Raw genomic sequence first — 12,332 nt, 5'->3', positions numbered from 1 at the left:
ACCCTTACATGCTTTGTGGAGTGATTTCTGTGCAAGTGCGTATAGCTCTTCTCTGAGAAAGTGGATCTACGAACAGATTTAGATGTACAGTAATCTGTTGAAAATGTACAGATTTTCAAATGCCATTTTTTTGCTAGCAATAGTATTTGAATTTCAAATGTGGTCAGTAGTTGTTAAGATTACCCTCAGTTTTCTAACTTTGAATCTATATAAAGTCAAAGATGTTTGACAATTGTAATAAGCTTATGCATTGATAAAAATTGTTCCTATGATTATTTGGAAATATGTCTGGTTCAAATTTCAGATGTTCCTCTAAAGATGTGCTGTAACAGAAATGTTAATGTCTCAAAGAATTTGCTGACAATTTTTTGTGTCTATGTGTAAAGCCTCTTATTATCGTAGAAAAACAGTAACAGTCATATATCCAGATAATTTGTCATTATTTCCTACTTACATTAAGCGTTTCTTCATTGGTCTGAAATCTTGAACCACATAGCCTGTTAAAGCTTGTACCTTCCTGCTTGCTTCACAGTGTTGTAATGTGCTTCCGAATATTCTCATTTTTGCCCTACCATTTCCTTCTTTTTTAAAAGAAAAAGTGTTTTTTTTTTTTAATCTGTTTACCTCAGCTTACCTAAGCTGTTTTGTTTATCATATTTTTGATATGTTTTTTTATCTCTTTTACAGGGAAATCAGCACCAATTGATAGTAACAAGGAACAGCAGTAGCATCACCAGACCCAGCAACTTGAATGTTAACAACAATATTAACAACATCAACAATAACCACATTCATGCTGCAAGTGTAAACAACATCAACAACAATAATTATAGTAGCAACCCTAGTGTAAAGAGTTGGACAGCAACAAACTTACGACCTGCCCCTCCTGTTAGAATTGCTGCTTCACTGGTCAGAGATGATTTACGAAAGTCTACTAGAGGGCCTCGTAAAATTAGTAAGTTTATCTGGACTTTACATATGGATACCAAATTTTTAAGGCAACTTATTGTTTTTTATGCTCTTTGTAGACGAGAGGAGCTATGAAGAAGATGCATTAGTTCTCCGTGTTATTGAATCATATTGCACAAGTGCTAAAACCCGTTCAACAATCAGCTCAGGTAAGCGTTTCTTGTTTTTTTGCAGGGTAAAATACAACTTTTTCTCAGTTTTCATGCAATAGGTTCTTTTGCTCTTACCGTATTTTGAGATAGGGTTAAGTTGCTTTGCAGCTTTAATGATTGAATGAATGGGTAATTGAATGCTTTAGGGAACTGTATTCTAATGACATTATCAAACCTAAGCATGCTTTATGGCTGGTATTTCATTGCATAAATTTTTTGCTTGTACTTGAGGTATATTTTTTGTAGTTGCTATCAGTAAAAGGAAAGAAGTTAAGTGTATGTAATTATTTTGAAAGTTGACAAAAAATTTAATTAGACATGGCCTCTTTTCATTCTTTCTGTGTATTCTTCCTCACCTGATAGCTTCACTTAATGTGTGTTCCAAAATTCTTTACTTTCCCAAAATATATGCCACTGCACGGCTTTAAAGAATCATTGTTCTGTGTATTGCTTTTTCTGGCATGTATATGTATGTATGCTCATAATAATCTTCTGTTTTGCTGAGAAATAGCACTCTTCATGTATCTTTTCCAGTTATTACATACATGTTTATCTCAAATCTAGATTGTTATTACTTTGTGTGGTAATTAAAGTTGAATAGAGTCAAGCTTGAATTTAGAAATAAACCAAGCACTAGTGTGATGTCTTCTACTTGCTCTCTTGCTGTACACTTTGTTGCTATTTATTTGGTTTGTTTTTGTTACTTGACGTGAAGACATTTTATTTTTGTTCCTGTGTGAATTTGTTTCAATTTTGTAAGTGTTGTGTTGTCTGTTATGGACAGAACCTGCATCTTCAGGGGGCAACTCTGTGGGATTCCAAGAGCCTGGTGCTCGAGGTACCCAATCAAGTCAAGGAAAGGGGAAACACAAAATTCTCAGCTGGCTTCTGGACTAGTCACAATGACTCTTCAAACTGAACTGGACTTAAAATATGCTCTTCTAATAGCCGTATTAGCCTCTTAATATTCTATACTTTCTTATTGTGTAGAACTTATTATAAAATTGAGTCAGTGTTCGTATTAATTTTTTGTGAAGTCAAGATAAAGAAGATAGACCTATGTTGTGGAGCTGTCTAAAAACATCTATCTTAGGTATTAACTATGTTAGATATGTTTGCTAATACTACTTGCACTCATCCTTGTAAGATTTATTTAGCTCATATAATTACAGGGTTGTTACAGACAGACTAGAAATTTCAGGAATTAGAAAATTGGTCAGTAAAAGTTGGGAAAATTGAGGTCACAGTCTGCAAAATTTCTCCTGTCGACTGCTTCCTGGTAAATAAATGTGTAACAATACCCCTTAGAAAAAGTGGTGATACATTTTTATCCCCTTTCTTAACATTTTGCTGTTTTTTGTCTTTTTTGACGGAAAAGTCTGTGAAATTAAAAATCCAGAACTTGTAACAACCCTGAGTTATGACTAAAATACTGTTCTGCGGAACAAAGATAATGGTGAATGTTCATTTCCTTACCTATAGGTATGTACTCTGATTGTACTAGTCATGTGCTATTCATGTGGAACATTCCTAGTTATATAAAATATGTGGGTAGTTATTTTATTTTTATGTGTATGTTCACTTCAACATATGATAATTTTTTTTATTTATAGTTTGAAAATTTGTTGACGAATCATAGTAAATGAATGTATAACCTCAAGAATAATTTTTAAGTACCATACCATTTCATGCAAGCTTTGTTTGGATAATTGTCATTAGATCCTGTGGATTGGTGGTCGTGTGGTGGTTGTGTTTAGACAAAAATTTTGGCCGTATTGAAAATTGATTTGTGCTGCATTTCTTTTTCATTTTTGTGGTATATTGTTTTAGCTCTCCTGGAAAGCCCCCAAGAAAAGGGTGTAGGAAATTCCATAGGAGGCCAAAGTCCACAAGCAGAAGATAAGTAAGTAGAAATGCTAACTGAAATGTTTCTTGTTTTTTTTCTTACAATATTTAAACGAGCTTCCTTTTCATTTGTCTTTTTAGGAAAGTGTTGGATGCAGTACATGCCTTGAGCCAGAAAGTGAATGATCTTCAGGGACAAATTAATACATTAATGCAACAGTTGGATTATGAGACAAGTGCTCGCCGTAGCTTACAAAATGTTATTCATGCGCACCTCACCTCAGCTCAGAGTGGTTCTCATCCCACTTCCCTCCCGCTTATTGTCGACTGAAACAATCTTGTCCATGCCAAGGTTTGTTACATCATGGTTTTGAATTAATTCAAACTGTACATCACTTCATTCAATCTTTTAATCTATTCATTCAATAGATGAAAAGTTTGCTTTTTATGACTGTATTTGTGTCATGGCACACAAGTTTTCAAGTGCAAAATTAATGTTACATGCAGTGTTTTTCTTGCATTGGATGCTTGTGATGTCATTGGCTCTGTTAAATGTGTAAGTGATAGATGGATGCCAAATATTTTTACATATTAACAAACAATTAGACAATTTTCCAGTTGTTTCTGTTTACTTCCAGCTTTTTATTTTTCTTCTCTTACCCATGATATTTCCCACATCTCTTGTACCAGCTACACAACAAACTTATTAGCACTATGTATGTGCAAGACGTGCAGATCTACTTCCATTTTGTTCCACTAATCTTAATTTTATTCCACTTATTACTAATTAATTAGCAGCACAAATAAAATAAGTACCATAAGCCTCAATTATTGTCTTGGACAATTTAAAAGTACTATACAAACCAAAAAATGAAAATTTACAATAAGTACCATAACAATATTTGAACTGAAAGTACATTGTAAAATTACATAAATGAAAGGCTAGTCGTGCCTGGTTTGGGTTAAATGCACATTTTTCACTATGCAAACTGAATTTGATATAATACTGAACTGCAAACTCTAATGATCCACATTATTTCATAACTCACAACATTTTAACTTAATGTTAAGTGTCCCAGGATTTAACTTCATTGCAAACTTAAAATTACTATGGCATTCCACTTACAGTAAATACAAGTAACATTAAATTTTTATCAAGAGAGCAAAATGTACTTTGGAATGGAAGATTACCACATACACAAGCATTGCTTTAAGGCAAAATAGACAAATCAACAACATACTAGAAACAGATCATTTATCATTTATATGGCATTACTCCTGAACAGTGAAGGTTAATGACTTTCCTTTAGGATCATCAAAGCGCATCATAGGTTTAATTTCCATCATAGCAGATATGGCAAAGCCTAGAATACCCAATAAGAGAGAAGTAACCATGAGCCCTGATAAAATAGGAATAGTCATGAAAGGTGGCCACTCTTCTTGAGGACCAGATGTTGGGTTGGCAGACGGAAGGGGTGATGAGGATTGAGCAGATGATGGAGAGGTAACAGACTCTGTGTTCTTTGTGGAACTTTCTTTCTCCTTAGGCTCACCAGCTTCACTTCGTTCTTCAGCAGTTTCTTCAGCTTCCTTGGGTTTTGGACTGTCGCCCTCCGATTCCTTGGCAGCATTTTCCTCAGCTTCACGTATTTTCCTTGACTTTGTGTTTTCCTCTACATGCTAAGGAAAAAAATAAGCATTTAGAATTTATGACAAGCTTCACCTAACAAAACTATTACTCCGACTAATTTTAGTGAGAAACTTGAAAAGTACTAACCCATGAAGAGTGCAATGATGTATAGATGGCAATGACATGGTCGTGATTGTGTCTCAAGTCTTGATAGATATTATAGATGGTGGAGTCTGTTTGGATTAGATAAAAAACAAATTAGAATTAGATCAAAAAGAAAATAATGCGCAAGGAGACGAGTGAAATTAAACTCACCATGTCGCTTCAGTAAATCAGATCTTCCATCACTAACTTTAGCATCTTCCAGGTTGACTTTCAAGAAGTTTGAGTATGGGGTGTCTTTACTCAGAATTGGAATTCCCTCTGGGCCAAGTATGGCTTCATTCCAGCCTGGGTTCTGAGGATACATGTGCTCAAGCACAGCAAGAGGTGACTCTACAAATGGAAGGTAAAGTAGATCTGCATCTCCAGATCGAGACAGGTTGTGCAGATTAGGGAAAGCACCTTGCCCTGACTCATCTTGCCAGCTGAAGTCTTCTATACTCAGCTAAAAAAGTGAACAAAATCAATAAATCCAACATAATGTCATTTTTACATTAATTGATAATTAATCATATGAATTTGAAACTTCGTACATTTTCTTCAGCAAAGACTATCACGACAGGGTTGTTCTGCAACTTCTTGGAGAGAATTCCCTTGAATTCATCTTGACTAATCTTTGACAGAACTGGGATACTGTTGGTTTTAATAGATGAATCTCTGTAAGCAAGATAATTTTTCATTAGAAAGTTAGAAGTGTAAAAAAAACCACTGAGATTTTATCAGACAGTTGAGCACTTTGATTTAGCGAAAAGAAAATATTGATCATAGCATAACCTCTACAACTATCAAACTATCTATAAACCAACGCAAGTTTCAAGATAAAAAAATTATGACTTTGCATTAGCCAGCAAAAGAGAAAAACTTTGCACAGACAAACATTCCAAATTACCTATAAGAATCCCACAAGAGAACAGGGACCAAATCAGCTGACAGTACACATGGAATGACAACTCCTAGAAAAAGGAGAGCAGAAAACGACGGCATTTTTCCAGATGCTTTTTAGATTTTTTACGTTTGGATGTTCTTCTATTCGACAGAAAAACAATTCCTCTGACTTATAAGTCTGAATGACTGTGACAGATGTCGAGATGTCAGTCGAACATTTTCAGTCAAAAACCTTCATGCACGCCCTCCAACCACTAGCGACACGAACCCCCGCCCCGCTCTTCCTTCCCCTTCCCCCTCCCTACTTCCCCCTTCCATTCTTCCATCACCTCCTTAGTATGAAAATTAAATTGCCGTTACCCTGTCACGCTTGTCGTCGCAGGTGGATTCGACCTACCGAAACTTTTAAATTGGATTGGCACATTTCAATTATCCAAACCAAACGCCCGTAAAATTCAAATTACACCCACTCTACAAGAGGAAATATTTCCCTGCCCTGCCCCCTAGATCCCAACTCTCTATCTATCGAGTAACGAAATTTCTCATACTACTCCTTGGCATGATGGGTAGCTTCGCAGACGAACAGTCAAAACATAACAATATGGCTGAGCCGTTGTTTAAGTGGAATAAGGTGCATAACCCTTCGGGGCCGCAGCCTCGGCCCCGCCATGGACATCGGGCCGTCGCTATTAAAGATTTGATGGTCGTGTTTGGCGGAGGAAATGAAGGCATCGTAGACGAACTCCATGTATTTAACACAGGTAAATATTTTGGGCGGTCGACGTCCAGGCCCTTTATGCTAGGGCAAAATGGCGGTGTTGCAGGCCCCTGCAAACATGTTTTTCTGTGTGTTGTTCGTGTTTTGACCAGTTTTTTCCTGCATTTGCTGAAACTGTGATTTACACTTCGTCGGCTTACTTCAGGTTTGCTGTTACTTGCTGCTTACATTCAAATAAATCATCTGTTATGATTTGGCGGTTTACTTGGGTTATCCAACATGGCCGCCTCCTACGGCGTAACAGGATAGTATCATTCCGCTGTCAATTTTATTGCAATTGTCATTATGTTGGGTAATTCACCTTGGGAGACTGACAGGTACGCCGACGATGCCGTATTTTTCAGGTTGTCAAGTGTCAAGCCAATGTGTTGGAGCTTGTTTAATTATTTCTGACATTTGTTTGTGTTTGTTTGGGGGACGCTATCCGCGCTCTGCAAGCCTGCGGGTCTTAGCGCCATCTTGAGCGCTTCGGCAGACCTCCTCAGATGCAGGGCTTAGCGATATCTATTGCTCTTGATCAGTCCCAGTCATTTCCTCGCTCGACATATTTTCATCCGGACACAGCAAGTTTTAACTATCGAAATTTTCCCCTCTACCCACCACCACTTCAGCTTCTCTTCATTTTTCTCGTAGTGTCAAACAAGGGGGCGGATCAAATATTGCCTCTACGGTTGCTCTTTCAAAGCTCGTTTTTTATGTTTTACGCTACAATCAGCGTAGCGCGAATGGATTACACCGTTAACTGGAGGTTTCTAATGTCCTTCTGCCGAATTTTCTGGGGGGGACTGGTCTTCCCTCTCCGCGGCGCGGAAGTGCATCAGACCGCCGCTGCCGGGCCGCCTCCAGCAGGATAGATGGCGTCGGGTCGGCGTCCCCGCACGAGATGGGGGAGGTTATGCGCGCACCCCGCCTTCTGTTCGGGGGATGCATAAATTGCCCCGGATGCTCGAAGCTGATTCCCTTGTTTGTTTAGTCCGTTTAATTTCTTTCGCTATTGTTTACAATATATTCCCCATATGCAGTCATAATAGGCCTTTTCGTAGCAATATGCCCTTTTCACTACCCATGTAAATATTATTGAAAAACTTTCCTTTTCAGCTACAAATAAATGGTTTGTTCCACAATGCAAGGGAGATATACCAGCAGGTTGTGCTGCCTATGGTTTTGTAGCAGATGGCACACGGATCCTCGTGTTTGGTGGCATGATTGAATATGGAAAATATTCTGCAGATCTGTATGAACTTCAGGTACTTCCCTTTCTCCTTTATGTAACACCACTTGTGTTTTTTGGTGATGTGGTTACTCATTACATTTACGAATTTTTCAGGCAAGTCGCTGGGAATGGAAAATGTTACATCCACGTCCACCAAAGAAATTTCCTCCACCATGTCCGCGGCTTGGCCATAGCTTTACTCTCATTGGAAATAGAGTCTTCCTATTTGGGGGATTAGCCAATGATAGTGATGACCCCAAAAACAATATCCCAAGGTAATTATATTTAGTAGTAGACTAATATTTCAAATTTCCTTTCATTTGTGCTAGTAAACTAAGAATTTTGTTATTCTTTTTCTCTTAAACATCTTAGATATCTTAACGACCTGTATGTGCTAGAGCTGAAAGGTAATCATCAAACCTCCTGGGAAGTACCACTGACATATGGTGACTCTCCACCACCTAGGGAGTCTCACACAGCTGTGGCATATACGGACAAAAATGGACGAACAAGTCTTGTTATTTATGGAGGAATGAGTGGTTGCCGTCTGGGTGATTTGTGGATGCTTGATATTGGTAAGTGTCTTATTGAAGATGAAAGGACTTGTCTTTGAAGTGGTTTTATAAATTTATGTCTTGTTTATTAGACACAATGCATTGGCATAAGCCCACCGTACATGGTGTAGCGCCACTACCACGGTCTCTCCACTCAGCCACACTAATTGGACATCGTATGTTTGTCTTTGGTGGATGGGTGCCACTAGTTTTGGATGATGTGAAGGTGGCAACCCATGAAAAAGAATGGAAGTGTACAAATAGTTTAGCTTGCCTAAACCTTGGTAAGAATAATTTCTTACATGAGGATAAAATACTTTCATAATGACAATTTAAAAGTTATTAATTTTTTTTTTCACTTGTGCTGTTCCTGTAGAAACGATGACATGGGAAAGCTTCCAAATGGACACATATGAAGACAATGTGCCCAAAGCAAGAGCAGGACACTGTGCAGTGGGTATCCACACTCGCATGTATGTGTGGTCTGGCCGAGATGGGTATCGCAAGGCTTGGAATAATCAGGTTTGTTGTTATTCCATGTCATGTAATGTAACCATTTTTCATCTAGGTCTTGCATTCATAGGTCTTCCATAAAATTCTCACCATTCTTTCTTCCTTCTTCCTCCTTACAGGTGTGTTGCAAAGATCTTTGGTATTTGGAGGCTGAAAAGCCAGCTCAACCAGGCAGAGTTCAATTAGCCAAGGCTTTCACACAATCTTTAGAAGTGTATTGGCCTGCAAGTCCCACAGCTGATGCATACATTTTACAAATTCAAAAGTATGACAACCCACCTACTTCTACAGCACCTCAGGTAAGATAATACCTTACATTTCTTACTTGCAGATTCTAGTTCTAATTTAATAGTTTAATGTTGTAATTTTTGTCTCTCCAGTTGCCCTCACCACTGTCTGCCACGACATCGCAGACCACTGCTGCTTCCAAAACATCTGCAACAACAACCAGTTCAACAACTACAGCGCCTCTGAGCTCAGCTTCAGTTGCTAGAGCTGCAGTTAGTAGTCCAGCCAGTGCACCTGGCATTGCTGCAGCTGCAATTCGCCAGCCTGTTCCAGTTGCTGCAGCAGCCCCTGCTGCTCCAGTTACTCCGACTGCTAGCCCAGCACGTTCCCAACACACTCCAGTGCAGGCGTCACCTCAGAAATTACCAACAACAGTGGCAGTTGCAGCCCCTCAAACTGTGCTGCGAGGTAAGTGGTTATGGAGCATTTATAATATGAATTTTTTAATGTGAACAGTGGGTTTAACCATGTGGTTTTACTACAGCGGGTACACCAACAGCTGTTCGTCCAAGTGCACCAGCTACTCGTCCTGCAACAACAATTGTCCGCCCAGCAGGCACTGTGGTAAGCACGGGAGCCTCTAGTGCACCGGCAGGGACAGTAGTGCGGCTTCCTGTGTCAGCAGGCGTTGCCTCCCCATCCATAGTGCGACCTCAGACACTTCGTCTGATCCGAATGCAGAGTCCTGCTGGCCAGGGTGTGATCTCCCCTGGTCAAAGTCTGCTGTCAGCAAAATCAGGAACAGTAACATCAGTTGCCAGCCTATCGGCAGCAACCAGTGTTACTGGGGCAGGATCCACTGCATCACCTGTGGTGAGCAAGACCCTTGATTAGATAATTCTATTGCACTTTTAATTTGCATGCAATATAGTAATTATCCAAGCAAAGTAATTCATCATTGCCGGTGTTCTTTTGTCACTGACCTGGATGAATTTTACCATGTAGTTTGCATTGCCTGCCCCCTTAGAAAAAAATTGTAGTTTGAGAATTATTTTAGATTCTGTTTGCCAGGTATCACCACTTCAAAGCATTTATTCTTGTCTATCTATAAAGTTACTGTTTTGTAAGTTTTTTTTATCTGAGCTTGCTAGTATTTCTCTTAGTCTATAATTTTTGTACGTGGCCATAATACCTAGGTGTCATTTTAAAAATATCTCTTGTGTATCCAATGCCTTTTCTCTTTGTCTTTGAGTTTTTTTTACCTCTGAACTATTTATTTTGACTTGTAAATAAATGTTACAGTAGGTGTGCGCTTTTAATGTATATATGTATGTATGGTGGTGGGTATGTTAACTTATGAAAATGCTCATTTTTTTTTTTTTTTTATTGAAGTACTGTAGCAAATACAATTGGTGAAGGTTAACGGTTTTCTTGTTTTTCTGTTTGTTTTTTGTGCATTGGCTTGGTATTATCAACACTGTTGTAGTGTTTTCCTTCTCTCTCTCTTTTTTCTTTACTTAACTTTTGCAGCGTTGTGTAGAAAATGACTGTCTTGTTCCGTTGTGTGCTTTCTTTGCTACCATTTCTCCGGATGCAGAAGATGTGCCTGGCTCAGCTGTGCAGTGTGTGACGGTCCGCTTCTATGTTGTGTGTAACAGGCTCGTGGTCAGATGACCGGTATCCAGGCTTTGGCTGCCGCCGCCACGACGCGCCGAGTGGTTGCCGCTACTGCCGCTGCTGCGTCCGCGGCGAGCCCGGGAGCAGGCCAGGGCACCGTAGTGACCGCAGGCTCTGCACCGCAGGTCTCGGCGCAGTCAGCGATCCAGCAGGCGGTCGCGAGTGTGATCCCGGCTCAGGCGCCCGCTTCCAGCGCCGTGGTGTCGCTCGCCGCCTCCTCCGCGACAGGCTCCACCCCCGCCAGTCCCATGCGCATTGTCCAAGCGCAAGGCTCACCCTACAGGGTCGCGTCCTCCTCAGGTGCCCTCGGTGAGAATTCCAGCACCCCTCTTATTTAATTGTAAATTTTTGGTTTTCACCTATTTTATTGTGTTTTGCTCATTGTGTGACATCGTTTTCCCCCCAGTAGGCCAGACAGTAAGGTTGGCCTCACCAGGTACAACACTTCTACGCAGCGCTGCACCTGGTCAAGCTGGTAAACAGATCTTTCTTCAACGTCCAGGCTCGAATCAACCTGGTCAGATAGTGACACTTGTCAAGACTAGCCAAGGCATGACTGTCGCATCGGTAAGATTTGCACTTTTCTCCGTATGTAGTGTAATACGCAGCATTATCTATCTATCAGTTATTTTTTTCTCCCAGATGCCCAAGATGAGTCTCATTCAAGGCAAAACCGGATCAGGTAATGTTCAAACTATTCAGACTGTCAAAGCAGAAAATCCACAAGGGACAGTGGTTCAACAAGGAACAACAATTCAGTCGGGCAATCTTCCTCAAGGGGCAACAATTGTTAAGCTATTAAATCCTGGGTCGGGTATGTAATTTATTGTTGGTTTGGTTCAAAATGTTTGTTAAAGGCTATTGGTACAATTATTTATCTATCTTTTATTCATTTTAATGGTTTTACAGTTAGTAAAGCTGGTGGTGTTGCTGGTAAACAGACTATTGTAATTACTAAACCTGGAGGTGGCCAGCCAGCTGTATTAGGTCGATCCAGTACTGGCCAAATTATAATGGTTACATCAGGCTCAGCACTCAGAACCGTCCAAACCCTTACAAATAGTCAAGCTGGACAAGGTTTGTTGAATGAGCATTGGTTATAGTGTTTCTCCAGTGTTGAATGTAGTTTTGTAATTAGTTCATGACAGCTGTTTCAGGGGCACAAACTGTAACTGGACAACAAGGGGTCAAAATGATAGTCATGTCAGCAGGCCAAGCTGCACAGGCTCAAGCTGCAGGTGGCAAACCCATCACAATCACAGTACCAGGCCAGCAAGGTGGTCCCCCTAAAACAGTAACAATCCAAGGCAAACCCGGAATGGGCGGCACACAAACTATTCTTAGCCAAGGGCAGATTCTTTCAATGCCAGGCCAGGGACAGGTGAGTGACCCATTGAAACCATGAGTTAAGTCAGTTTGTCTTCAATGCACATTTGAACTTCTTGCTGATGTCACTCATTTCTTGCAGATTGCAGGCCAGCCATTAAAACTTCAAATGGGTCAAAAGACAGTCAGTGTTGTTGGGCTGCCTGGTGCAGGTACTCAAGGTGTTACCCGTGTGGCAGCTGCCTCTGCTTCGACTGCTGCTGCAGGTAATACTTCAACAACCTCAAATAGTTCAGGGCTTGTGCCTGTCACAGACCCAGCCATGCCAAGAATTGTGGTTGTGTCACGGCAAAACCAACCTGACCTTGTACCTGCCAGTCAGTAGGAAGAGTTAATTGCA

At 40.1% G+C, this 12,332-nt stretch overlaps 3 protein-coding genes and 1 long non-coding RNA gene across 9 annotated transcripts in view; 2 read left to right on the top strand and 2 right to left on the bottom strand.

Annotated features, from left to right (window-relative positions):
• LOC113209867 (rho guanine nucleotide exchange factor 7) overlaps positions 1-3,597 on the top strand; it is a 19,211-nt gene extending 15,614 nt beyond the window's left edge. The window contains exons 9-12 of one of the 2 annotated variants that reach the window (XR_008010830.1): positions 688-955; positions 1,029-1,118; positions 1,906-3,024; positions 3,108-3,184. Coding sequence is in view for 1 of the 2 variants with exons in the window: in XM_052264256.1 (XP_052120216.1) it covers positions 688-955; positions 1,029-1,118; positions 2,952-3,024; positions 3,108-3,297 (621 nt within the window). In the remaining variant the exon portion in view is untranslated. Of the gene's footprint in view, positions 1-687; positions 956-1,028; positions 1,119-1,905; positions 3,025-3,107 lie in introns of both variants that reach the window. The other variant, XM_052264256.1, reaches the window with a different exon arrangement.
• LOC113209870 (uncharacterized) lies at positions 3,577-5,919 on the bottom strand. Its single transcript, XM_026427613.2, has 5 exons — positions 5,648-5,919; positions 5,292-5,415; positions 4,912-5,203; positions 4,744-4,829; positions 3,577-4,646 (listed from the first exon to the last, which is right to left on the bottom strand). The coding sequence occupies exons 1-5, from the start codon at positions 5,740-5,742 to the stop codon at positions 4,239-4,241; spliced, it is 1,005 nt and encodes a 334-aa protein (XP_026283398.1). The 5' UTR covers positions 5,743-5,919; the 3' UTR covers positions 3,577-4,238.
• Positions 5,920-6,209: 290 nt separating this feature from the next.
• LOC113209855 (host cell factor 1) overlaps positions 6,210-12,332 on the top strand; it is a 21,181-nt gene continuing 15,058 nt past the window's right edge. Inside the window, exons 1-15 of one of the 5 annotated variants that reach the window (XM_052264254.1) lie at positions 6,210-6,404; positions 7,520-7,668; positions 7,749-7,909; positions 8,007-8,209; positions 8,281-8,472; positions 8,565-8,710; positions 8,821-9,000; positions 9,082-9,397; positions 9,474-9,802; positions 10,588-10,915; positions 11,013-11,173; positions 11,249-11,420; positions 11,516-11,683; positions 11,755-11,987; positions 12,075-12,303. In XM_052264254.1, the coding sequence (XP_052120214.1) occupies positions 6,245-6,404; positions 7,520-7,668; positions 7,749-7,909; positions 8,007-8,209; positions 8,281-8,472; positions 8,565-8,710; positions 8,821-9,000; positions 9,082-9,397; positions 9,474-9,802; positions 10,588-10,915; positions 11,013-11,173; positions 11,249-11,420; positions 11,516-11,683; positions 11,755-11,987; positions 12,075-12,303 (3,127 nt within the window). In that variant the 5' untranslated portion in view covers positions 6,210-6,244. Of the gene's footprint in view, positions 6,405-7,519; positions 7,669-7,748; positions 7,910-8,006; positions 8,210-8,280; positions 8,473-8,564; positions 8,711-8,820; positions 9,001-9,081; positions 9,398-9,473; positions 9,803-10,587; positions 10,916-11,012; positions 11,174-11,248; positions 11,421-11,515; positions 11,684-11,754; positions 11,988-12,074; positions 12,327-12,332 lie in introns of those variants that run through there. The other 4 variants (XM_026427589.2, XM_026427588.2, XM_026427587.2 and 1 more) reach the window with 4 other exon arrangements.
• The window catches only part of LOC127748879 (uncharacterized), a 14,951-nt gene continuing 14,086 nt past the window's right edge, over positions 11,468-12,332 (bottom strand). Inside the window, exon 2 of the long non-coding RNA XR_008010831.1 lies at positions 11,468-12,303. This is a non-coding gene — a long non-coding RNA (uncharacterized LOC127748879). The remainder of the gene's footprint in view (positions 12,304-12,332) is intronic.

Source organism: Frankliniella occidentalis, unplaced genomic scaffold (genome assembly GCF_000697945.3).
Source record: "Frankliniella occidentalis isolate FOCC.00 unplaced genomic scaffold, Focc_3.1 Scaffold17, whole genome shotgun sequence".
Taxonomy (NCBI): Eukaryota; Metazoa; Arthropoda; class Insecta; order Thysanoptera; family Thripidae; genus Frankliniella; species Frankliniella occidentalis.
The sequence above is the reverse complement of the archived record's forward strand: the minus strand, read 5'-3'. Positions and strand labels throughout refer to the sequence as shown.

What these genes read in the sequence shown, in the direction of transcription:
- LOC113209870 (XM_026427613.2), bottom strand. Translation starts at nt 5,742, where the DNA reads ATGCCGTCGTTTTCTGCTCTCCTTTTTCTAGGAGTTGTCATTCCATGT. An exon ending in TAGTCTTTGCTGAAGAAAAT is followed by an intron (nt 5,204 to 5,291) that starts GTACGAAGTTTC and finishes TCACTTTTTTAG; the next exon opens with CTGAGTATAGAAGACTTCAG. An exon ending in TGATTTACTGAAGCGACATG is followed by an intron (nt 4,830 to 4,911) that starts GTGAGTTTAATT and finishes TAATCCAAACAG; the next exon opens with ACTCCACCATCTATAATATC.